The sequence below is a fragment of the Falco punctatus genome (assembly GCF_963210335.1).
Source record: "Falco punctatus genome assembly, chromosome: Z".
Classification (NCBI taxonomy): domain Eukaryota; kingdom Metazoa; phylum Chordata; class Aves; order Falconiformes; family Falconidae; genus Falco; species Falco punctatus.
In genome coordinates, this window is record NC_137586.1 from 75,455,795 (window position 1) to 75,479,613 (window position 23,819).

Consider the following 23,819-nt stretch of genomic DNA (forward strand, 5'->3'; position numbering starts at 1 on the left):
TCAGTTCAGTCACCTGAACCAGCTTATTGGACCTTGGCCTCTGGAGAAAAACTCGACTATGCATGTTGGCTTAGCACAACTGAAGATCAAACAAAGACTGCAGTCAGATAGCCAGTCCCAGAGCAGCTAGACCTGCCTTTCTTTCTGGCCATCACATGGAGGTTACACTCGAAAGACTGAATTACTTGAAAGTACAGCATGTATTCTAGCTGTGATCTCATGCTTAAACCCCTGTGCTTAAAACCTATTCAACATTGAGAAAAAAGGAATTCCATGGGACTATTCATGTGACAAAATTTAATTTTCTTTTCAGACTGGAGCAGCTTTTTTCCCTCCTCCTCTCCCTTTGTTGGTAGGTCTTGAGGAATCTTTGAGAACTTAAGCCACGTCGTTATTTTTTCATGCCATGAACACAGGGAAGTTTAAGGCTTACCTGGAAACCAATGACTCCCAGTACTGCCTCACTGAACATTAAGGGGTGAATGAAAATCTAGGGAAGCCAAAGAACTAGGTTTGCCTCAGAGATAATGTACTAGCAATAGCTGTGCAGGAAAATAGTATGGTTTTCCCCATATTTTTAAATTGCAAAGGGTTTTCAGAAGAGTAACTGTAAAAATTACATGCTGCTTATCAGATTTTTTTTCTCTCCAGTTTGAATGCAAGTTTTATTTTATCTTTGCTCATGTTTGCTTTTCTCCACAAAAAGACAAATCCAATTGGTTTTATACTGTGCCTTCTGCAGTTTGCCCAGCCAAGGGTTTTTTTCTCTGACAGTATTTGCTATGGCAGAAAAAGACAGTCTGGAGATCCCAAGGCTAAAAGTGGTGGTTTCCAAACCTTTTTTGATAACATACCTCTACTAGTAACTTTTAGACGTGCACCCACACCCCCATACATGTATATTTCTTTATAATTTTTTAATATATATTTGTATTACTAGACTTCTAATATTTTCCTCCTGCAACCCAGTGGATTGTCTCGTGCACCCGACTCTAGAGACCACTGGCTTAAAGAAGCAATTATATATTCTAGGAAAAACCCAATATTAAATAAAGCCTTTTTTTTTTTTTTAACTGTAAGATGTTTAGAATTGATTCTATGTCTTAACTATTTCTCTAGGAATACAGAGAATACAGCCCTGGGTACAGCTACTGGAGTAAGACCTCATGATCAGAAGAAGCTCCTTACATCTCATCACTGGGAAATTGCTAAGAAGATAAGTTTGTCTCTAAGTTTTAAGAAAGTTGTGGTAATTAATTCCATTACCACCTGACAATTTTCTCAGGAAATAGTTCAAAAGATTGTGTTAAAATGTAGAGTAAAAGAGGTCATTGAATGAAGTGCTTGTCAGGAACAGATGTGTCAGCTACAGTAAAAAAGAAAATTCCCCAGATACATGTCTTGTTAGATGGCAATATAATCTTCAGATAAGCTAGATCAGAAAGAGCAGTGAACACATACTTCTGTGTAAACATGCTTTCTTGTGTTGAATTAATCACACACACACAAAAATATAATTGATAAGTTGAATAAATTGAATTTTCTTCTATGAGTGTCTGATGTTAAAATATAACCTCTTTTATACTCATACAGTCTTAATGAAAAAGTAAAAAGTGTAGTAAGACATGCAGAAATACCCCAACAATCTATGTATTAAAGTAATCAAGTACAGATTTTCTTGGTCTTGTATGTAAAAAATGCTAGTTTTTTAGTGATTTAGTCAGCAGTGAAAAGGTTGCAGACAAGATGCTCAAGTGACCATTCAAGAGTGGGAGTCAGAGCCCTAGGACACTGGCCTTCTCTTTTAAGGAAAATGGTCATGCCCCACTTCCCTGGGGAACACAGAATTGGTTTGATATTTGGCTGAGCACTCTGAGGAGACGGCATACTGCTAGCTGCGTGTTTTCTACCAGTGAGAATATGTAACCTACGTCTTTTGGAAGACCTTGAGCTAAAAGTGTATGCTCTACGCTTCAGGCATTGCTGGATCTTTTGATTCCTCAGTACTTTATCTCTTTATATTTGACAGTCTAGGGAATTTGATGAAAACCTGCTATTCTAATAAGAGGAGTCTTTTTCTCATAAATAATGGCCTACACCTTCAGCTTCCACAAGCTGGCATAACTCCTCTGATTTGATACCAGGACTTAAATCCATGGAGATTTACTTCTGTCTTCTGCAGATCTACTTAGATATGAGACCTGCTTCTCTTCTGTTCTTAGCATGGTATCTTAGTGGACCATTTCTAGACTGAAATCCTGTCTTTGGTACAAGTAGCTGCCACCCACCTTAGGAAGTGGTCAGGGTTATATTTGAAATGTGGGCTGTACTAAGTTCCTACTCTTTCTGTTTCTTTTGCTCTTGGCCTCTGTGTTAGATATTTTAGCTATCATTCCAGTGTGAGATGGTCCAGGACCACTGACAGATCCTCTAGATGGTGATACACACCATTGAGTGTAATCAGATAGGTTTGTTGTGCAGTGTGCCAGATCTTTTTTCAGTGCTACATTACATGCCCTGTTTGTCTCCAGAAGTGCTCTCTGATGCATGCTCTGCATGCCTAACTTGGCAGCATAGCCTTTTTGATGTTTTTCTTGTGCTCTGATCTGAACACTGCTGGGCTTAGCATCTCTGGCTTTTGAAGCCTAATGTCTCCCTTCAGCTGCAGACCATCTCTGTCATGGGTGTACATCTACTGCACATTGTGAATGAGGGGAAATAATTAGCAACTTAAGAGCAAATCCTCATTTATGTGACCCAGGTTCATCACTTACCTCCGTGACCGCAAAGCTTCTTTTCCCACATGGAACAACCTTGTACCATTTGTCGTGCAGAACATCCATGAAACCATGGGACTTGTACTGGCTTATCAGTTCAGAGATGTTTGAGGTGAGTGGAGAATTGGGAGGAAGACCAATACCATATCCTAGAAGGACAAACAGTACAATCATCTTTCTCTTGTTTGCTTTTTGCTAAAGTATGTTCATTTTATTCAGCTATCAACTGCCAGCATCACAGATCAAGTTGGTGATCAGCAAGCCAGTTCAAATCTGGATGCTGGCTTACCGTGAACTGAGAATGGCGAGATGAGACTTTTTGCTGTGTAAAGTAGCCTAATACAAACAGAATATGCAAATTCAAAATTATGAAGGCCAGAAAAATAGTATGTAAAATCTGAGGTTCAAAACCTTATGATGGCAGTACAGAGAGATGAATAAATCTCTCATCCCTACAAACAGTCTTTTACATGTCCGTGCCATGGGTTCTTCTTTTTTACCTTGTTTTAGCAATGTGAAAAGGCCTGAATGGCAAGTTAACCATTCTGTGATCCCTTTACACTTTTAGAGCAGTGGATGTGACTGTGGTGTCGGGTGTGACTTTTTCTTTTCTTCCTATGTATTTTCTGATGAGGAGCTGTGTGCATGTAAATGTATATTGGAGCAGCCTGTACTGTTGTCACACAGCAATTTAAAGCCCAGGGGCTATGCTTTCTGTTCATGCAGTTTTGCTCTGGCAGTGACACAGACCTTCAGATGACCATAAATACAGTTTTTAGCCTCCGTTGTCTTTTACCACATTAAAGTTCTGTTAAAGGGCTTAGCGTAAGTGAAAATGGATTCAGTAACTCTAAATATGGTCTTTTAGTTTGCAGTATCTGGGTTTTGACTTTAGAAAAACAAATACAATTCATGCTTGGGAGACATGCAACTGCATGCAGAGATGCCCTGCCAACTGCCTGCAGAGATTCCTTTCTAGCCCACTGTGGATTTTTGTTTTTCAGTTCAGAATTCAGAATTTCAGTTTCCTTTAAAAAAACAACAACAAGGAAGAAACAACCCCCCCACACACAAATGTACATAAGTGATAAATTTGCTGAGTGGCTTGCTTTTTAATCATGCAGAGTGATGTGGTGATATGCATACATACAATGCCAATAGTCTCCCTTGCTGCTGATTTTTGTACATTGTATCTGTATTTGCATCTGGATGTATTTGCTAATACTAAAGGACTAGTGTCATAGAAGGCATAGCTAGGGTTCATGAATACCACATTTTCAGCATATCTAAGTGTTTTGTAATAGGGTGATGTGAAGTCCAGTTATGTAAAGACATATAGATTGGGGTTTATTTGTTTTTTCTGTATTGAAATCTGATTTACTTGATACTTGATTCAAAGTTGTGGAAGCTGATGGTTTACTTCAGTAAAGCTGACCTTTCTGAAATGGAAGATTTATCAGGTTGCATGCGCATGGTGAAACACACAGCTGCACACACACAAATCCTGCTACAGCCTGAACAGCTCTCCAAGCACCTATCCCCCCTGGTAACATAAAGAAAAGAAGAAAATGGATTGCTTTCAGGTCTCTGGTATGAATTCCAATGGGAGACACACTGATGATGTATAGCAAAAAAGGAGTGTTCTACAAAATGCCTGGTGCTGGTGACTTGTAGCTGAAATGATTAAAATGCTCAGCTTTCTCTGGCCTTCATTTAGTGTATTGCCTTCCTCAATCAGGTTCGAACATTTCTGAAGGAGATTGTTTTAATGTGCGATGGGAATGGTCAGAGTGATTGCCCTTGGAAGCAAGGAAAGAAGGAGCTTCAATCATTTTCATTGGCCATCTATCACAAAAAGCTGCTAATGTGCTCACCTGTGCTGGAAGCAGCTTCAGACAACCCTGCCTCCAGGCTGCCTTCCGATCTGTCCTTGCTAATACACCAGGGCTGCAGGAGGCTGCATGCCATGGTAGGCTCCCTTCTTCAGCTGCAATTAGCTATGGATTCAGTGGGAGCCTTAAGCTGACATTTAAAGTGGGAACAGTACTCATCTGCTTCAGATGAGAGTAAAACTGTAGAACAGCATTTTGAACATACTTCACTGAGTTTTGAACATCTGTAATGGAAGTGAGCCTACAAAAAGAAAGCCTGACTTCAGGAGCGACTTTTATTTCATTGTGAGCAGTGAAATGGACTGTACCTCCTACTTGTTTTGAGATGTACTGTCTGGAATCATTCCTATATGGAGCATGGCAACAGATGGTTCAAGTGATCTGGAAGCTCAAAAACCACAAAAAGGGTGAAACCTTCGTTCTGCTTAATCACCGAGAATTTTACCATAATCTTCAGGGGGTCCACAGTTTCACCTGTATACTTTCACTGAGAATACAAAATCACAATAAAGCAAATTCAACCCATGAGGAATAGAGCAGCATGTTATAAAACTGATTATTACCTTCAATGGCAAAGGGTTTTCCCACAGTTAGAAGCTTGCAGTCAGCATCTATTGATACTTCATAATCTAAGAGTGCTTTATCCATGATGAAGGCATCAAGTTTCTCTGGATCATGCCTGTGTTCAACATCAGAGTCAGCAACAGAATCACTCTGCAGTCTCAAACTCAATCATACTCACTAAATGTTTATCTATGTGGTTTTCTGGAAGATTACTGAATGAAAACAGAGACCGGGGACTGCTATTTGCACATCTGCATTTAAAATGCAAAAACTGATTTATATTTTGAGGAGGCGAATTGTACACAAAATACAAACTTTGTGCATCTAGAGCAGGACAATGGGCATAAGACTTACTTTGCTCCCATGAAATACTACTGAAAGATGGAAAATACTACAATATGTTAGACTTCAACTCAGTTGAAAGGTAGCACAAAGCTTTATTGGAAAAGATTAACAATTGCTAAAATACTAGTGCTGTCCTGGTTTCTTTGTGATGTTTAAGCTATGGTCATTACAGCAAAAATGCAGGAGATAACTCATTCAAGTGTTTCTCCTCCTTTCTCCTTAAATATGAAGTAAATTAATTTCCTTCACCCAGATAAGCTTCTCCTCTATGTTCAGTCTTCATGAACACAGAGGACTGAATTTTACCAACATAATAATTTCTGAATAGCACATTTGCATTAAATGATGATATAAATGAACAGTTGTGGTGCCTGTTCTCATCTGATCCAGGGACTGCACCCTCTATTCTTGTCACTTTAAAGGTCTGGGTGGTTTCCTAATGTGAAGTTACATTACTTCATTGATTTCTATGGATTGATTCCAGTTTTACCCAAAGGAACTGCCACATGTCTTAATTATCATTAGGATGGGTCTGGGAAAAATACATAAATAGGAAACAACTTCTGGTGAAAAATTCTTAGGCCATCTGTTATGCAACTTCTGTGTGTAAAATAATGAATTATTTCAAGCTTGTTATCACCTCTCCTGTTTCCTGGCAGGCTGAATCAACTGTGTGACCCCAGGTCATTAGGCACAAATGTTTCTGAAACACAGTGATACCATGATTCCCTAAAGCAAGATGACTTGGTGTTTATTACTTTTTACCAGTCTAATGCTTCTTCTACTCACTTTAATGATAAATGCTTTACAGTTTCTCTCTGAAAACCTTCTCTCCTCCCAGCATGCTGAAGATGGTGAGGAACCTCATCGCAGATTTTGTTTGGACTGTGATGGGTTTTTTTCTGAATGTTTCTTACTACCTGATGAAGGGCTCCCAAGCACAGAAACCTACCAGGACTTGTATGTTGCCCATACTTGATTGCACCCTAGCAGTTAGTGTGAAGCACTGCTTCCACCTGGAAACACTCCAGCTGGTGCTACACTACCTTGCTGTCCAAGTCTCCCTCCCTCCAGGTGACTATGTGCCTTCCCTATCTATCTGCCACACTCCCTTCAATGACTGTTTCGTGGGATAAGTGACACTGAAAGCGGGGAACCCATCACCGTCTTACTACTGTGCATTCTGGTCAAGGGACCAGATCTGCTGTTGCATGCAGAGGCTCACTTTAGATAAGCCACTCCATCCGTGGTTGCAGGGACATTGTACCGTCGCATGTACTCATGCATCTCTGGGAAGCTTTGCCTCACATAGTCTTCTGCGCTGCTTTCTCGCACGGTTCCAAACCGAAACCCTTGGGATGGGTGGTGGAGCTGAGGAGATGAAATTACAGATTAGCAGAGTCATTTGCCTCCTTCGTGTCTGGTATCTTGGTTTTATGCGTGAACAGTCTGCCAGAAATTCTCAGCATTCATAGACCTCCCTCTGGTGTTTTCCTGCAGTCAGCTTTCCACATCACAGAAAAAGTTTGAAAAGACTTACCAGGTGACTGATTAACCTCTTTGTGTACTCTCAGGATTTTCTTCAACTGTCATAACATTTGCCTTAAGACAGACACCCTGAACCCCCCAATCCAGGTGTTTACGTGGGTTATTTGTCTTTAAACCACTCAATGTTTCAGGAAGTGTTATAAGAAGCCTCCAGGATCCACTTTGTGGGGCTTCAGGTACCCAGCAAAGGACCCTCAGTTTGGGTTTGTTTTGACAGAGTGTCTTTTATTGAATCCTTAAGGATGAGATTCAGTCTTCTGCAGAAGGGTAGCACCACCATTTCATTTCTAGAAGCCCAGACACCATACCACAGACCGCTGCTGTCTTTGCTGCCATTCTCCACAGAGATACTAAGGACTGAAGTGTTGTGGACACCAAGAAGTCTCCCCTGGCACTGAGAAAGAGGAAGAATACTCCTCAGCACAGCCCAGGCTGTAAGCTTGACTACTAGGCTATACACACATGGACGATTTTTGCAGTTCTGTGTCTCTTCCATTTCACAACTGGCTCCACCTTCTGTATTAAAACCCTGAGTAGTTTGCATGTTTACAAGTTTCACAGACCTCTGTTTCTAAAGTAGCCTGTTTGTCTTTTGAGCATTTAGTGACTCGTGGGAAATTCCCAAATTGCAGTGGAGGTGTCAGGCAGCGTCCTCTGCTACACCAAGCACTTCCTTGAGATGGCTGAGTGTTGCCAAGACCATACTAATTGTAAGGCCTTCAGCAACGTGCAGGCCTCTAAAAGGTCAAACTTTCAGAGCACAGGAAGCCAAATAAAGCTAAGGCTGAAGTAGTCATGCATTGTTTGATTCCCAGGAAGCTCATGGTCTTCACAGCAGCTTGCAAAGGTGATCTCACCATGGCCATGCTCTGCTTTGCAATGATCAAGCAAAGAGGTGTTCTGCCAGTCCATCTGGTTCTCTGCATTATCATCTATGTAAAACAGAGTGCAGGGCAACATAAAGCCATACAAAAGACCTTTCCCACTCTTCTCTTCAATGACTCCATGGATAATTTTAAGAATAACAGAGGTAGGATATAAATGCACTGTCATCCAGTTCAGTCTGAAAAAGAAATCAATGTTTGCTCTGAAACGCGTCACCTAGTTCACTCTGGAAAAGTTCTTTTGGATGGTATTTTGATGTCCTGAAAGCTATGAATATACTGTATTTCTGGTATTTTTTATCTATAAAATGGGCAGGTGCTTTCCACATTGTGCTCTGCTGATCTGGTCCACGTTGCAACCCAGGAATGAGACCTGTGCATAAACACAAGATTGTGGGTGTGGAGGGAGTCTTGGCATGTTTTCTGATGTATTTTGGTCTGGATGACTACAAGACAAGAAAGGCAGGCTGTGCTTCCATCTGGAGATGGCCGTAGTGGATGCTGTGCTAGAAGGATTGTGGGTGCAGAGGGAAATGTTCTTGCCTGTAAGTGTGGAAGCAGCATTCAAGTGCCAGAAAACACATAACAGAGAGTTGTGCTGTGGCAATACATTATGAAGACTTCCAGCATAATGCTTTCAACCCAAATCTAGGTCTAGTCTCGAGATGTTGCCAATGACCTGCTTAAAGAATGACCTTGGAGTGGGCTCCATGCACTCTATGTCCCAAGAAGCTTGTTGCCACAGTCAGTACTATTTTTCTTAGGTTTTATTTCTTGGCAATTTCAGTAAGAGGACTGAAAAACCCACTGAGTCTCCACACTGAATCATACTCCAACCTTCCAAGTCAACTTAAGTGTTGTGATATTTGTGGCCCACCTGGTGATGCCAACTGCAGTGCAGCATTGAATCTGCAGATAAAGACTGCTGATGCCTCACTTCACTGGAAAGTATCCCTCACTCCAGACTGTCACCAATGTCTACATCTAGCTACACATTTAAGACTCTATGAGAAATGCTAGTACAAAAGACTAAACTAGATGAGTTTACTAAACTGGACTTCTGTGTAATTTTCTGTCCCAAAATGCTTTATTGAGGACTGTCCATGCTTTGCTTAGTGTCAGGCACATTGACAAATTTCATCACAAATGATGACAACATTGGAAAATGTATTAGATCAAAAGTCCACCTGGCTTTATATCCTGTCTCTAGCAACACCATATGTCTGGTGGGAAGTACTAGAAAGTCTATGAAAGGAAGTTATGTAGTGATCCTTCGTATCCTACACTCTACCTGCTTATGCTAATCTATGCTTTTTCTTGAGTGTAATTATGTGTCTGTGATTTTGGCTGGGACAGTTAATTTTCTTCATAGTAGACGGTACTGTGCTGTAGGACCCTTGACTCCTTTTATGAAGGATAAGTCTTAGTAGTGTTCTAATCCTCTATGTCTTTTGGAACTTATACTTTCTTCTTACTGATGCTTATCCACATAGGGAAAAGGTTTGCTTGCACCTATATGAATAGCGGATTAACAACATAAAATGCTGCCAAAAGCAGATAACAGACTACCTCCGTTACCTTCACTGCTGATCTACTAAAACTTCTAAGGCTTACTTGCTTCAACAGAAGATAAAAATTCAGGATGAAAACAAGACTCATCAGTTGTCACTGCGCTTTCTTACTTTCTGTAGTCCTCTCCACAGAAGATTCTGTGAAAAGACGGAAACCAGAAATACCTGTGGCCCACCAGGACAGGTAAATACCACAGTCTTCCTGTGAGTCTTGCCTTATTAGTTGTCTTTTTAAAAAAATTATCTTTTCTGTTTCTTATGCTCTGTTTCTTTTGTTTCTTATATTTTAAAAGTCCTATGTTGAAAGAGTCTTTCTGTTTTCTTTACTCCAATAACAAAACCCTAATGCCTAGGGCTGCAGAGAAATCATGAACTCTGAAAAATCAGCATTTGAAGAATCACAGTTTGAAGAGTCAGGGAAAGATTTTTTTTGGCAATTTGGAGGAGACTTGCTTTATTACCAGTAATAGCAAATATAAAAGCTATCTTATTAAGAAGAAATAGTTGTCAAAATTACAAGCTTTTCTACAATGTAGAGACTGCACTTCTATCTATACACTACTGTGTTTTTTCATTCAAAGCTCAGTCAGTGTGAAAGGTGAATAACCATTTTAAAGCTGGTAATGGTCACAGGAACTGCTGACACTTTTTGTATCTGTAGAGTACCTGGAGATCTGCTGGTAATTCAAGTATGTTTAAAAGTGAATGAATGCAACAGCTGAAGATCAATGTCCAGACATGAGTTTCTTGGCACTCAGCTTCAATAACCTTACAGGGTCCCTCCAAAATCACACGTCTATGGCTGCAACAAATCAAAAGAACACGGTTTAACCTAGAGAAAGGCTTTCAGGGGACAGTAAGTCCTGGCTTGGCAGTTCATTGAACGAGATGTAAATATAGCTATGGGTACAGATAATATACCCCTCTTTATTAATTTCTTTAACTAACAGACCTCCCTTTTGAAGACCTGGAAGCAAAGGAAATAACTTGTTCTTTTTAAAAGGGTCATTGCTCCTAAAAGTAATTGCTCCTCACCCAGTAGGCTAACTGCAGTCCCAAGCAGTGCACTTTCCTCTGCAGTGCGTGGGAGATAAGTGTTGCTGCTGCACGTGGCAAGTAACCAACCCTCTGAACGCTAGCTAGCAAGGCCACCACAGCACCACAGCGAACTGCAAACTATGCTAGCCGAGTTGGTGAGTGGGAGAAGTAGGGGAATGACAATGGCCTGGGCAATGTAACAGTCTTTATATAAATATCTCAATGGAATACTCAAAAGCCCGTGTTTTTTAGGGGTTAAAGAGCTATTTAGTGTTGCTTGTGAAGGCTCTAGCAGCTAACAATATCACTTCTGCAGCTGAAATACTGGAGATGAGGGATTTCATATTAGTAAACTGAGTTTTGTATCTGAAACATTAGTGTATACCATGAACGGCCATTCTACTTACGTGCATCTCAAATTCTTAGAACTATGTCCCCAAGTCTACTGTGAGAAAGCTGTTGTGTATGAAGTTGTGAGACACATGGTCACCTCCCATTTGGATCTGGGTTAGTATGTGGGGCAAAGTCAAGAGCTGGTCACGAGAGCCCTCACAGCAGAGGGATGCAGTGCCAGAGGGGGTTAAGCACTTGTCTTGAATCAGTACTCTGACTTCCCAGGTTCAGGGCCGTGGAATGTTAACACCAGATGATCTTACGATCTTGCTGCATAGGTCTGGGATGTACGTTTTGGGAAGATGACCCACCTGTGAAGTCAGAGCATTTGGGTGGGAGGACTAGGAAATGCTGCTGGGAAGTTCAGGATACAGGTGCAGAAGAAAGGCTAAATTGCTTTGGAAGTGAGTATGCTTTCTGGAATTGGGGCACCAATGCTGTCCTTGTGACCTCTAAGGACCATATATACTGTGGGATGCATGGGATGTGCTGGTATTTCCAAGAACAAGTCTCACTGTTCAAGAAAACATACCATGGGTAAGAAAACAAACAAGGGCTACTGTTTTCTTACTGTCTAAGAAAACAAAGGATAACATGAATGCCTCCAAGTGCTGAGGAGGTGAAATGGTTGTTGGGTCACTTCAGCACTGAGTCAGGGAGGTTACAATAGTGTTTAAGGATACTCAAGAGCTTTACAGAACATCCAGCTTCTCTGGCGGTGCCAAGAAAGGCTTTGGGACTTCTCAGAGTCTTATGTACCTTGTATATCATTGTGCTACCAGATGCATGATGTTTGTGCTGTTTACTGCCAAAATCAAATACTGCAGCTACCAGTTGCCTTGGATTGTCACCCTACTTCTAGGCCTTCTTGGTTTCTATCTTCTGTTGTTAAAACATCTGCTGAGTGGGAAGTGGAGAACTTGTTTTACTTGGGAAGATGTTGAGAAGAATTGGGCATCTGCATACATCTACAGCTTGGAGTGCCAATTATGCATGAAAATACCAATGTGATAAAACCACAGGAACAGAAACAGGAAAATACAGTCCTGAATTCAGGGATTTTGCATTACTTGTCACAATCCGGTTTATGTAATGTATGTATCTATGTATGTATGATAAAGTCCATTGCATTCAGTGCCATCAGCTAGGCTGAGAACACCTAGACTCAGGTTTGAAGACAGTCAGGCATAGAAATCTCCTATGCAAGTTGGAATTTAAAACTGAAAATGCATGAGATGCTGCCAGCAGTTAACCTTGACATACTCTGAAGTTGGGCTGTTGTGTTTTGAGGCCTTTCTAGGAGGTTCTGGTTTCTGTATGACCTTCCAGTGCTGCAAAGCTAGAAGATCTGGCTTAAAGACTTTTCCCCCCTTAGTGCCCTGGTTGTTATAATTTTGAAGTTTGCATCACACTTGATTGTCATGTATTTATGCAGTATGTAAGACCTCCAAGTGTTCAAAATACAAATACAGTGAAAAGATGGTCTCAGCTCCAAAAAAGCAGGCAATATGGTATTGCCTTCTCATCCCAGGGAGTTTGAGCTTAATGGGAGCTGTGAAGAGACCATGAAGGTCTAAAGACAGCAAATGTTAGGAAGTGAAATTACGGTTATTTTCTACAAGCAATGAAGTGGCTGAAATCTAGGAAATGCTTTCCCAGTATTTGATGCTCTATCTGCCTCACTGAATCTGATTCAGAACTATTCTGTGCATCTTGATAGCTGGCTGGAGGAAAAATGCTTCAGGAGCTCAATTTCTAATGAGCATCTCAAATCATTAAAATGATTTCATCATTCATTCAGTTAACCTCTTCTTTCCAAAATTCAATGCCATGGATTATTCTTTGAGGAAAATGAGGAAAGGGCAACTCAATATGCAGTGGAGTGCATTGCCAGAGACTGCACCCTGCAGTGACAGATGCAGAGTTAACATGGATTCAGCTTCCACCACCACCTACACTAGTGCTTTTTAATTTTAATAGGGTATAGAAAGGGGAAACATAGCTAAAAACACTTTCCTAACTTTTACAACAACTTCTGAAGAAAAATTATTATAAAAAGGTTTCAGTAGCTCTGCCCTGTGACACCGTGCTGGTTACCTGGTGTAACACCAAGCGTAGTGTTTAATGAACATCTCGTATATCAGCAGAATTGCTGTTAGTGCCAGCATGATCTCTGCCAGGGAAACTTGTGCAGAATCTTTCACTGGCTAATCACTGGAGAGGGGCAGCATTAAGTGGTCTGCTCTGCTGTGAAGAACTGGCTTGCTTTTAGAGATCTACTGTTTTGCAGTGAGTCTTCTGTCTTCAGCATATGAAGTAATACCATTTTATCTTGCCTTATGTAACAATACATTTAAGTGGTCATCTAGCTGCTAATAGATTTCTCATGACCCAAATGCAATTGGTAGTGCTAAGTAAAGTTTCAGGGGAAAAAAGAAAAAAATAAATGAAATTTCAAAAAATCCAAACAATTTTCATGGGCTTTTCCCTACTTGTCTGCAAGAATTTTGGAAAACCAACTAGTGAATATTTATGGGGTGCAGGGGGAGATGAAAGAAAAGAAAAATATTCACAGTGAAGCACATGAATTTCAAATGTTAGCAGATGAAAATGCACAGCTGAACTTCAGGAGGTGGAGGCTTTGTTCAGAAACTGTCCTATGTGTTCAGGCTTGGGAGTGGAGACATTCCCAGGGCCTCCAGGAGATGGTGTATGCAGAATACATTTGAAAACTCACTTTCTCTTCTCTGTTGCGAAAAGTGTCAGTGAAGCTGATTGTTGGTTTACCAAGATAATGTCAGGTTTTGATAAAATCCTGTCTCTTTGAATCCAATTCAGCTAGGTCATTACTAGACATAAATCCTTACAGCTGCATTGAAGTCAATACGTTTCAATCTAGAAACAAACGCATGGTCCAGTACTGACAGTTTATTCTTCTGCATTACAACAAGAGCATACATGAAACAAAATTGTGACCTAGGTCTCTGTCTAAAAATATAAAGCCTCTGTACTGACGGTCCCTGTGTGAGTGCTAATAATTACTGATAAGACCTGCTCTGCTCCTCTGTGTGTTGCAGAAGCTGTACAGCTAAGGATGAGACTGGGGACTCCAGCCTGTGGTAGGCAGGTTAATTTCTGAAGATTGCCCTGCTGACTGAGTTGCTGGGCAGTGTTCTAGTGCAAAAAGCTCTGCAAGAACAGAACTCTGGTGATGAATTTAAAGGTGTGTTTATCTCTGTTTCTTAATAGTAATTCAAGGGTTTTCGGGATTTATTTCAGCTGGGATTTATTTCAGGAGAGCTGAGAACTGTAAGATAGTAAATTATTGTAGGAAAAATGGATCAACTGAGGAAAAATCAAAGGCATGTAATTCTCAACAGGTAATACATCACTGTTTCCAGTTGTACTTCAGCAGCACAAAACAGCTGTAAATGCTCCAGACTGAGTCACTTCTCTGACCATGTTCTTCCACTTCCTACCTGTAACACAGGACTAATGCTGCTCTGAAGGCAGCTGAATTCCTTTTCAAATTAGAAGCAAGGGAAGGAGAGCTGTTTGGCTGAATACATGCTCAAACTATCAAAGAGACATGGGAGATTTCTGGTTAAATAATCCCCCTTGTCTCCCCACCCCGAGTCTCAGGTCTGCGATGAAAAGCTATCACAGCTCTCTACAAGCAACTGAGGGCTCCAGGGGGAAGCCTAACGTGACAGTTGCTTAAAGTGCAGGTAACTCTCATCTTCAAAACAATAATTTTTCAAATAATTTTTCTTAAAAATTTCTCCTTTTTCAGCTGTTGCTGGTTGTTTAGAGCACTTGTCAGTCCTCCTGCCCCCTGGCCATATGGCAATTGTCCCCCAGGTGCCAGGAGTGAAGACAATCCTCTGTGGTGACACTGTCTAAACTTGCAAGGCAAGGCTAGTGCTCTGTGGTTTCCAGGAAAGGAACATAAAACCATTTCATGTTGCAGATGGGTTACCAGTTACTAGGATGAAGAGGTTTCCAAGTGCAGAACTGTGTCTGGGAATTGTGGAACTGCCTACCAGCACTGTCCTAATTTCTTAAATATGTTATTTGCTATTGGCTTTCGGTTCAACAGCATCAAATGAAGGTAAATCAGAAGGAGTCCTTTGTTACTAACAGATCCAACACAGAAATTAAATGTTAGTTTTTTTCCTTCTTGGAATCAGTTTGGAACAGTGAGGCATGTGTCAAGCACAAAGTGTAAAAGAAAAATGATGGGCTCATTCGGATGCCTTGACCTCTGGCACTGTGAAATATGGATGACAGTGTTTGACTTTACCTGGTGATCAGTCAAATCTTATTGTACTCAATAAAAACGACTTTTTCTTTAGAGGGCTAGACCCCTTGGCATCCCTGAAATCCAGGGGATCACTGTGGGAGCTGACTGAGCACTTTTATTACTAGGAAGGTGAGCCAGGCTGGTATCCAGTTTTATGTTTATAGATCACAGTGGCTGTGACTTTTGTGAACAATAATAAATATCCTCAATGAGGCTAGGTCAGCTGTACAATGATCTTCCAGCTGTCAGGCAGTAAGAACAACTTTACACATCTTCACTGTTCTCTGCTACTCTTTGCCCGTTACTTCATTAATGTCTTCTCTTCATATTTCCCTGCTTGCACCTATTTCTTGCAAAGGTCTGAGCCCTATTTATAATGCAGTTGCTATTTCTGGTAGTGGGCTTGCTTTGCTTTTTTTTAAAACAACGTGACATATAGGTGTACTGCAGCTTAAGTTGGCAAGAAGTCATAAAAAAGCAGGTCTTGATGGGAAAGGAAACTTGATTTGGAGAACACTGGATTATCTGATAAACTGGATATGAGAATGATAAAAATCCAAACTAGACAGATTCTGAGTCTCCAAAGCTGTAACTTTACAAGAAAGCTTCAATAAGGTAATGGGGAAGCTAAACAATTCAGGTGTTCAGCACCGTAAATTACATGGGGAAACTAAAGAAGCCAAGATTTCACCTCCATCGATTGCAGGTGTCTTTCATTCCTGTATGAGATGGCTCTGCAATGCCTGTTCTTCAATCTGACCAGCGTTTGATACTTAATTTCTCCTTTGTCTGAGATTTTTTCACTTTGGCCTCTGTGACACTTACAGTTCTCTTGAGTTCAAATCCTTCGCTGACTTACTAATACTCAGAAAAGCACCACGTATTAATTAGCAGGATGCAATGCTGTGAGTCACGACCTTCCTGAATCCAATGACTTCCTGCACAGAAACATATGCTCTATAGATTTTGCAGCCAACTTCTTTTAATTGTAAAAAGAAAAGAATCCTGCAGTCCTGTACATATACTAACCTCCACGGGAGCAATAAGACTTCTGTTAACACCACTGAGTTTGTTGGTTGTTTTTTTGCTATACAATTTAATGCATTAATGCATATTTAAATACATGCTATTTCATTAGATATTTAAGACATAGCAGTGCAAGTGGTGCTCCTTATAATGATTCATCTTAGGCTGCTGCCGTGAAAGACCATAGCAGTCTTTGAGAGCATTTTCTTCACTATAATTCTTACATGACTTTCATTTTTTCAGGAAGAAAATGTATCGATAAACACACAACGGTTATGGCCTCACTCTAAAACTTGCTGAACTTTGAGGGAAAACATCATTAAGTGCAGGGCTATTTGAATCATGCCTCTAATGATGAAAAAAGCCTATGAAGTGGCTGGACCTTTCCTCTTCTATGGTTTGGTATTGCTAAAGCTCAACTGCAGTTACTTGCCAGTTGGTATTTCTGGACTGTTTTATTACACAGAACAGGGAGGTTTTAAATTATTTAATAATGGCCATAAGGCCTCTAAATTTACTGAGATTTTCATAAATCAGAAATGAGAGCTTGCACCCTCGCATTTGATATTGTAAACCCAGAAAAAATAATCTGAGTGATTGTACATAGTGAATTCCTAAGTAACAAAATCTCAGAAATACATTATCTGGATTACTCAGAGTGCTTAGGTTTTTAATAAAAAGATGGGACAGCTCCTAAGAGCAAGTGTTCAGACTATGGACTGGAAGAGAAGCAGAGATTTCTGAGGACTAATCCCAACACACACCAAGGTGTTGAAAGGACTCGCTGATGTGGCTTGGCAGAGTGACTGCAGGTGTCTGCAGTGTATTCCTTGGGGCATCTACAGTTTTTGTGAGACATCAGTGCTGGCCATGCTAGTACACCATCATGCCTGATGGAGAGAAGTAGACACTTCCGGGGAACGGTTTAGGCGATCTCCTAAGTTAAGTGTCTTCAACAGCAGCCCCGTCTGCCTACCTCTCCCAACTAACTGTAAAAGCATGTTAGACTGAGTAAACTACAGATAATGTCTCCAATGCAGACAGGTAAAGTTAGGTGAGATAACACAATGAAATTGCTGATGGTGGGATTCACAAGTGTAGCTCTTTTTGTTAAATGAATCTGAACAGGTTCAGTATTTTCTGTCAAAATACAATGTGAAAAGGAACTTTGTCATTGTCAGAGGGTGTGTTGAAGGTGAAGTGATCCACAGAAGCAAAAATACAGCCACAGTAAATTAACAGATATAGGTTCTTAAGTGTATCCTAAAGATGGCAAAGAAAAGCTAACAGCCGTCACAGAAGTGACAGTGGTCGGACAGCACCTGAAAAGCTCATCGTATTGTTGAAAGAATGACACTTTTAGAAGAAAGAAAGGCCAAGCATTGGACTACCTTATGGAAAATCTGTCCAGCTCCTTGACTTCTGCGTTGTATGCTTTATTGTTGGCATGTTTGAAATGTTTCTTCTGTCCTCTGGGCTTCCACAATTATTTTGCCTCAGTCTGAACTACTCAACATGCTCCTAACTTTATGGTACATCTCCGACATGTGCTCTTGCATTAGAAGCCTGAAAGCAAACTCCCTGTTTCGAGTCCCCTTGCCACTATAAAAACCCACTCCCTGGGGAGATCCTGTAATATATAAGGCCCTATTTTTGGATTTGATAATGAAGAGTTTTACTGGATCTGAGCCTTAGCTGCAGGCTTGTTGGGCAAAGGCAGGCACTGACACTGCTATGTACTCACAATAATTTTTTCTTTTCCCTGTCTGTGGCAGACCTACTCACATGCAGATAGTACTGCTTTTTGGAAACCATACTGGAAACTGAAACATAGAATATCTGGATTTGTCATAAGACTGGCTAAGAGAGTCAACAGCCATAAAGATACATGCTTCTGAAGCAGAATGGTAACAAATTCTCCTTTTTGTACCCAGAGCCTCCTGTTTATTATTGTGTCCCTTCTCTGCTCAGCCCATGCCTGCAAGGCTGCACACTCAGCTTGGTACTGTAGATCTGTAATGAAATCACCTCCTGTACATCAGGAAAAAGATGACAGCTGCCATCTGTCCACGAATTACCTGTCCTTGACTGTGTACCTGCATGCTCCTCTAGCACCAGCTCTGTTTTAAGGAGTTTCTTTGCCACTGTGAAAATGTGTGCTGGCCCCAGTGAAGGATAAAAACTTTAGGTGGTGGCTTTCTCAACTATAGATGAATATAATGTCATCACCAAGGGGCTAAGGAGTTATACAATAAACAAGGTGACAAACGAGGTTGGGAGATGTCAGGAACAAAGCCAGCTGTCTCCAGCCATTACAGGTAGGTAGGACAAATGATCAGACCAGCCCAAAGGCAGGCTGCTGGTTTACATGCCTGTAGGCTGAACAACTGACCTTGTAAAGAAGTCAACTCATACAACAGTATACCTGGTCTGTTGAGCACTCTGGCAAAGAGGAGTGTTGGAATATTTTGTCCATCCAAAGATGTGACATTAAGAGGAAAACTGAAACAAGCGTCTGTGATTCAGATAAGAGAAGGGGTAAAAGCAGTATAAAATGGTCCAAATACAATGTGTTTCCTCTGTCTTTATCTCCTCTATCTGCAAACAAACTTTTAAACCTTTTTGCCATGTACTGTAGAGAGCTTCCTAAGAGGGAATTAGGACACTGCTGCAACTTTCATCCAGGTAACTAACTGCTAATCCTGTAGCTATCCTCTTGCACCCAGACTGAAGATATTCAGGTGAGTTTCTTCTCCAAAAGCTGTGTTTTACAGTTTCCCCTGACAAAAGATGATGGTCTAAAATGCATAAGATTTGAAAATGGGGGGAGAGAGGGCAGCTGTGGCCCAAATTGACTATTTTTTTAGAAGATTAAGTTTTTAAGGTGGCAGGACATTAATACTTGTGCAACTTACTGGCTATGATGTAGCTCCTACCATAAAAAGTCACCTGAAATGTGACCTGGTAAAGGGAGTAGACAGATCTGATGGATACACCAGATGTTTGGTTTTAGTGACCCACCCTTGTTAAGATTCTTACACAGAAAACACATACTAAGTTCTCTAAATTCAAGACACATTTCAGGAACTTAATTATCCTGCCTCCCACTGCTTGCCTTCTACTCTGGTTTGTCTTGCCTCACTGGCCACTTCACCTTCAGCAGTGTGATGTTATTTATAGATTTCCTTACTTCTACATCATTAGTGCATTTAAAGGTCCAACAGAAGTATCTCTAATTCTGTGTTCCACTTTACTTTGTAATTAGTGATTGTACTGCAATGCATTTTCTTTTGATTTCTGATGAAAATGTTGTACCTTCAAGGCTTCAGCAATATGGGAAGACCATGCTTCCTTTGGTGAGCTGCAATGAGCAACTGCTAAAACACTGTACTGCTTGGTCAATTAAACATCACTGTTCTAACACGGATTTTTGTAGAAAGGCAGATGCTCTTTATTCAGGCAATATCTAACCTTGTCTTTTTTTAACAAGAAGAGAGAGCATAGATATTCCTGGCAATACTGACTTTAGATACCAGGTTTCTATTCTTGGAAAAAAAACCTTTTAATTTTTCCCCACTTGTCTTCCTTCCTGACTGTTTGCAATCTCAGATTCTATCTGTTGTTGGTGGCTGACAGCCTGAAGAAATTATATATCTTACCTCAAGAAGGTTGCTGCTCTATTTTGGGCTTTGTTTTTAAAATACATTTCAAAAGCACAGTATAAGGACATACGTACCATGAGAGCAGCAGGAGAATGTTTAAAAATATATCAAAATTAAAAAGATTATTTCTGCATCCTGCTGCCTTCTTTTGGAAATTAGTCTCCACCACTGAAAAGAAAGAGTAAGCAGATCTGGAAAAAACCCCACAAATTCTTTAAATCACATAAAAAATGCTTAAGTAACTAACTAAAAAGTGGCGCATGTACCTCTGCAACTGTTGGAACCCAAACATTTCCTAGATCTAAGCTTGAAGTCTTAGAGAGAACTCTGAATGGGCATAACTCAGGCTTTGTGTGAGAAAAGGTTAAACCAATACATTTTCTATTATAACTACTCTTACAGGCTAAGACTTTGGAGGAAAATGCATGAATGAAATATACAAAACTATTTTGCAGTTCATGTAATGGCAGGCAATCCTTTCCCACAAAACCTACCTTGTGTTATTCCCACACTGGAAAGTGGTAACTACTCAGAAGCTTAGATCTAGTCCATGAAGCAGAGAAGTGCCTGTCTAGGAGAGGCCAGTAATGCCACTGATTTAGTGGGATCACTGAGGTTACTGAGCATAAGTCATCAGTGTTTCTGTTCAGGACTATGACCTGTGTTTGTAACACCTAATATGCTTCAATACTCTGCACCCAATTTTGCAATTCAAGCTTTACAGTGCAGCTTTAGAAAAAATTCATTTTCTTGCAATTGCAGAGATTTCAATATCTGTCTTGGGAACTCCACGTAAGGTCACAATAGTGATGCAGAAAAACAGGATGCAATCTGATGAGATTTGATTTGATGGATTAGGTGATGTCCATGCAAAAAAGCAGAGGACTAACCTCATTTTCAAGCCAATATTACAGGTCACACAATGACTGCAACAGAGATATGCCTGGAGCTGGTGAAATTCAGCTGACAGCTCTCACTTGCTTATTCAGAATACTTTGAATAAAACAAATGCATGATTGCTGGACTTTTGCAGCTTACATTGGTGAAGTTGTTGATGTAGTATTTATCGTATTTTTGCTGGGAGAGGAAGGGCAGATTATTAGTAGCAATTTGCTTTAAACCATGAATAAATTTTCACACCTTCCCTGCAGAAACTGCCAACCAAACAAGGGAAATTTGCGATTGCCACACTGTCCCCTAGAGTGACCGTCAGGTGAAGAGGATGGCTGCTTGTGTCACCTGCAGCCATGTATTCTCTCTACAAACCATTCTGCATGGTTTTGTGTTTTCACTATCATTGCTTAGTGACAAATAAAATCAGAATAGCCTTATAAAATGACTGGACTTAAATCCCAACTGAATATCCCTTCACCCCCCCTTGGGAGTAGCAGAGAGAGGGCATGGAGGCAGTTCCACTTCTAGATTTTTCCTTGCCTTACCAAAAAGCACTAGGAAGTCTGAGGTATTTGCAGATGGGTTGTCTACAACATCACCTCCTCCCACGACAGTTCCCCAGCAGAAATAACATTGCAAATCAAATGTCTGACGACTTGTAAAGTGAATTCCACTGTTTTGATGCAGAAGGTAGGATTTTTCAAAAGATTTCAGTTCTTCTCCATTTGATTTAGCATTCATGGGGAATTTTGCCAGTAACGGCTCTGTAAGTGTCATTATGGCCTGTGAAATACTTGCAAATTCCCACCTAGAACATCAGTGGTTTGTATTTGTGCTATGTGGTTGTTTTGTTTGAGCAGATCTCAGGATGACCCAAATCATCCAATCGATCAAAACAACTGCAGGCAAAGGGACTCGGAACTGAAATCAAACCCCTTACCCTCCACATAGCAACAGGTTTTCTTCCCTGCAGTGGGCAACACCAAAATTCTTCACCTTCCTCCTCACCCTCAATCTTTGAGATCCGCCCCCTACACTTCTAGAGTTGTTTAAAGATCCTGTCGCTGAACTGTTCTGCTGCAGTGCCATCAAGTGGTAACCATTTGTAGTGCAGCTGCTGTTCACACAGATTGCTTTCTGATTCTATTAGAAACCATAAATTATGCAGCAGTGAATTCTGACAGGGAAGAAGAAAAGGCTGAGTTAATAACAACAGACATGATTTACCTTTGGGTCATGTATTCCAGAAAGTTCTTCATAGATTTTCTCTCCTACCATGACAGCAGCTAGGTTGGCTGTATACGTGGACAAACAAAACAGACAGAAAATAGCCCACAGATTCATTAAAAACCTTCCAGTCCAGCACTTGGGGGGTTTGATGGCAGCTGTTCTTCCAAACAAGATCGCGTAGCAGACGTTCAGAGCAGAGGAGAAAGAGAAGACTTTGTTCCTGTTCCTTCCTTTGGGGGTCATCCCAAAAGGACTTTTCCATTCATATAAAGTGAGGAATATAGCTGTGATGTGGAGAGCAACAAATATCCCCAGCCACATAGTCCAGTGAAGTGGCCACATAAAGGCTCCAATAGGAGCTGCTGTGTCTCTGGTCCTTACCAAGATGCCCAAGCTGGTTGAAAAAAAAGGGCTGGTAAAATCAATCACCTGGCTTCGGGCAGTGTTAATGCTAAATGACGTCACTGCCATATGAGCTGTGCCAGCAAGAAGATCTCCCACCAGCCCTGTCCAGTGGCCATTCTTCCAGGCTCCGTATTTTCCATCACCAACAATGTACAAGTCAAAATCAAAATTCATATCCTCAGCTAGCTTCTCCAGCAGGTCAATGCAGTAGCCATAGCAGCACTTCTTCAGCTCAATGGGAACAGTGTCATTCCCTCCTTGAAGGGTTTCAAACAGGTTATCCAGCACGGCTGAATCATTGGTCAGAGGATCCAGGCACAGCTGCCCTGCTGGGCAAAGACCTTCATCATCTACATCTCTTGTAAAGACGAATGGATGCTCAATGAGAGTTACTACTCTGAGGTGCAGCCGGGTGGGGTGCTGCATATGATTTTTATGTCTCTGGGCCTGTTCTGGCCATATCCCATAGTCCATGATTATCTTCCCTTCTTGCCAGCTCCCCAGACGAGTCCACATCGGGTTCCCGACAGGGTCGTGCTGCAGATTCCAGATGAAGAAATTGTTTTCTGAGCTGACGATGGAGGAGCCTTTCACCTTAATGTGGCCACTGAGACCATCAAAAGTTGTGTTGGCTAAGAACCTGTTGGAGGGAGAAAGCAGAGTAATCAGAAGCAGACAGCTTAAGTCATGATACTGAAGTATATGCAGACACCACAAATTTATGTTTAAGAGAATAGATTAGGGATGTTGTTGAACACCTGGATCATTGATAGCTTTCCTATGGCACAACGAACAAGCAACTTATTTATGACTAAAGCACTTGGGAACGCTTTCCTACATTTCTTACCTAATGTAGATTAAAACTCTTCAGGAAAAAAATTGTTTTACTTACTAGAAAAAAATGCATGAGAGAACACCAATTTTTTTCGGTTCTCTTTGCTTTGTACATTAACAAAACATAGGTTAGTTCTCAGGTGAAGTCACCAGAATTATAGTAATTTTCCTAGATAGAAGTATGTATGAAAATGGAAGAATGTGAATTATGTTTGAAATGTCCTTTCAAGAAAAATCCTATAATCTCAGAAAGATTTAGCTTACAGATGAGAGGCTACTGAAGTGCTGTCAACACCTTTCAAGCACTCTGAAGTAAACCTATCTAGATTCAAAAATGTAAATTTGGCATTGGTAAATCACTGTTAGCCACTTCAGAATGAAGAAAGGGTCTCAATGCAAAATGTTGCCCCAGGACAGTAAAATTTAATTCTTACAAAAGAAAAGAAAAGAAAA

At 40.7% G+C, this 23,819-nt stretch overlaps 1 protein-coding gene across 2 annotated transcripts in view; it reads right to left on the reverse strand.

Moving 5' to 3' along the window:
* Positions 1-23,819, reverse strand: part of GRIN3A (glutamate ionotropic receptor NMDA type subunit 3A) — a 72,875-nt gene that overhangs the window by 14,000 nt on the left and 35,056 nt on the right. For both annotated transcript variants that reach the window (XM_080370987.1, XM_080370986.1), the window contains exons 3-6: positions 22,125-23,172; positions 6,804-6,949; positions 5,233-5,348; positions 2,775-2,926 (exon numbers count right to left, since the gene is read on the reverse strand). In XM_080370987.1, the coding sequence (XP_080227113.1) occupies positions 2,775-2,926; positions 5,233-5,348; positions 6,804-6,949; positions 22,125-23,172 (1,462 nt within the window). The remainder of the gene's footprint in view (positions 1-2,774; positions 2,927-5,232; positions 5,349-6,803; positions 6,950-22,124; positions 23,173-23,819) is intronic.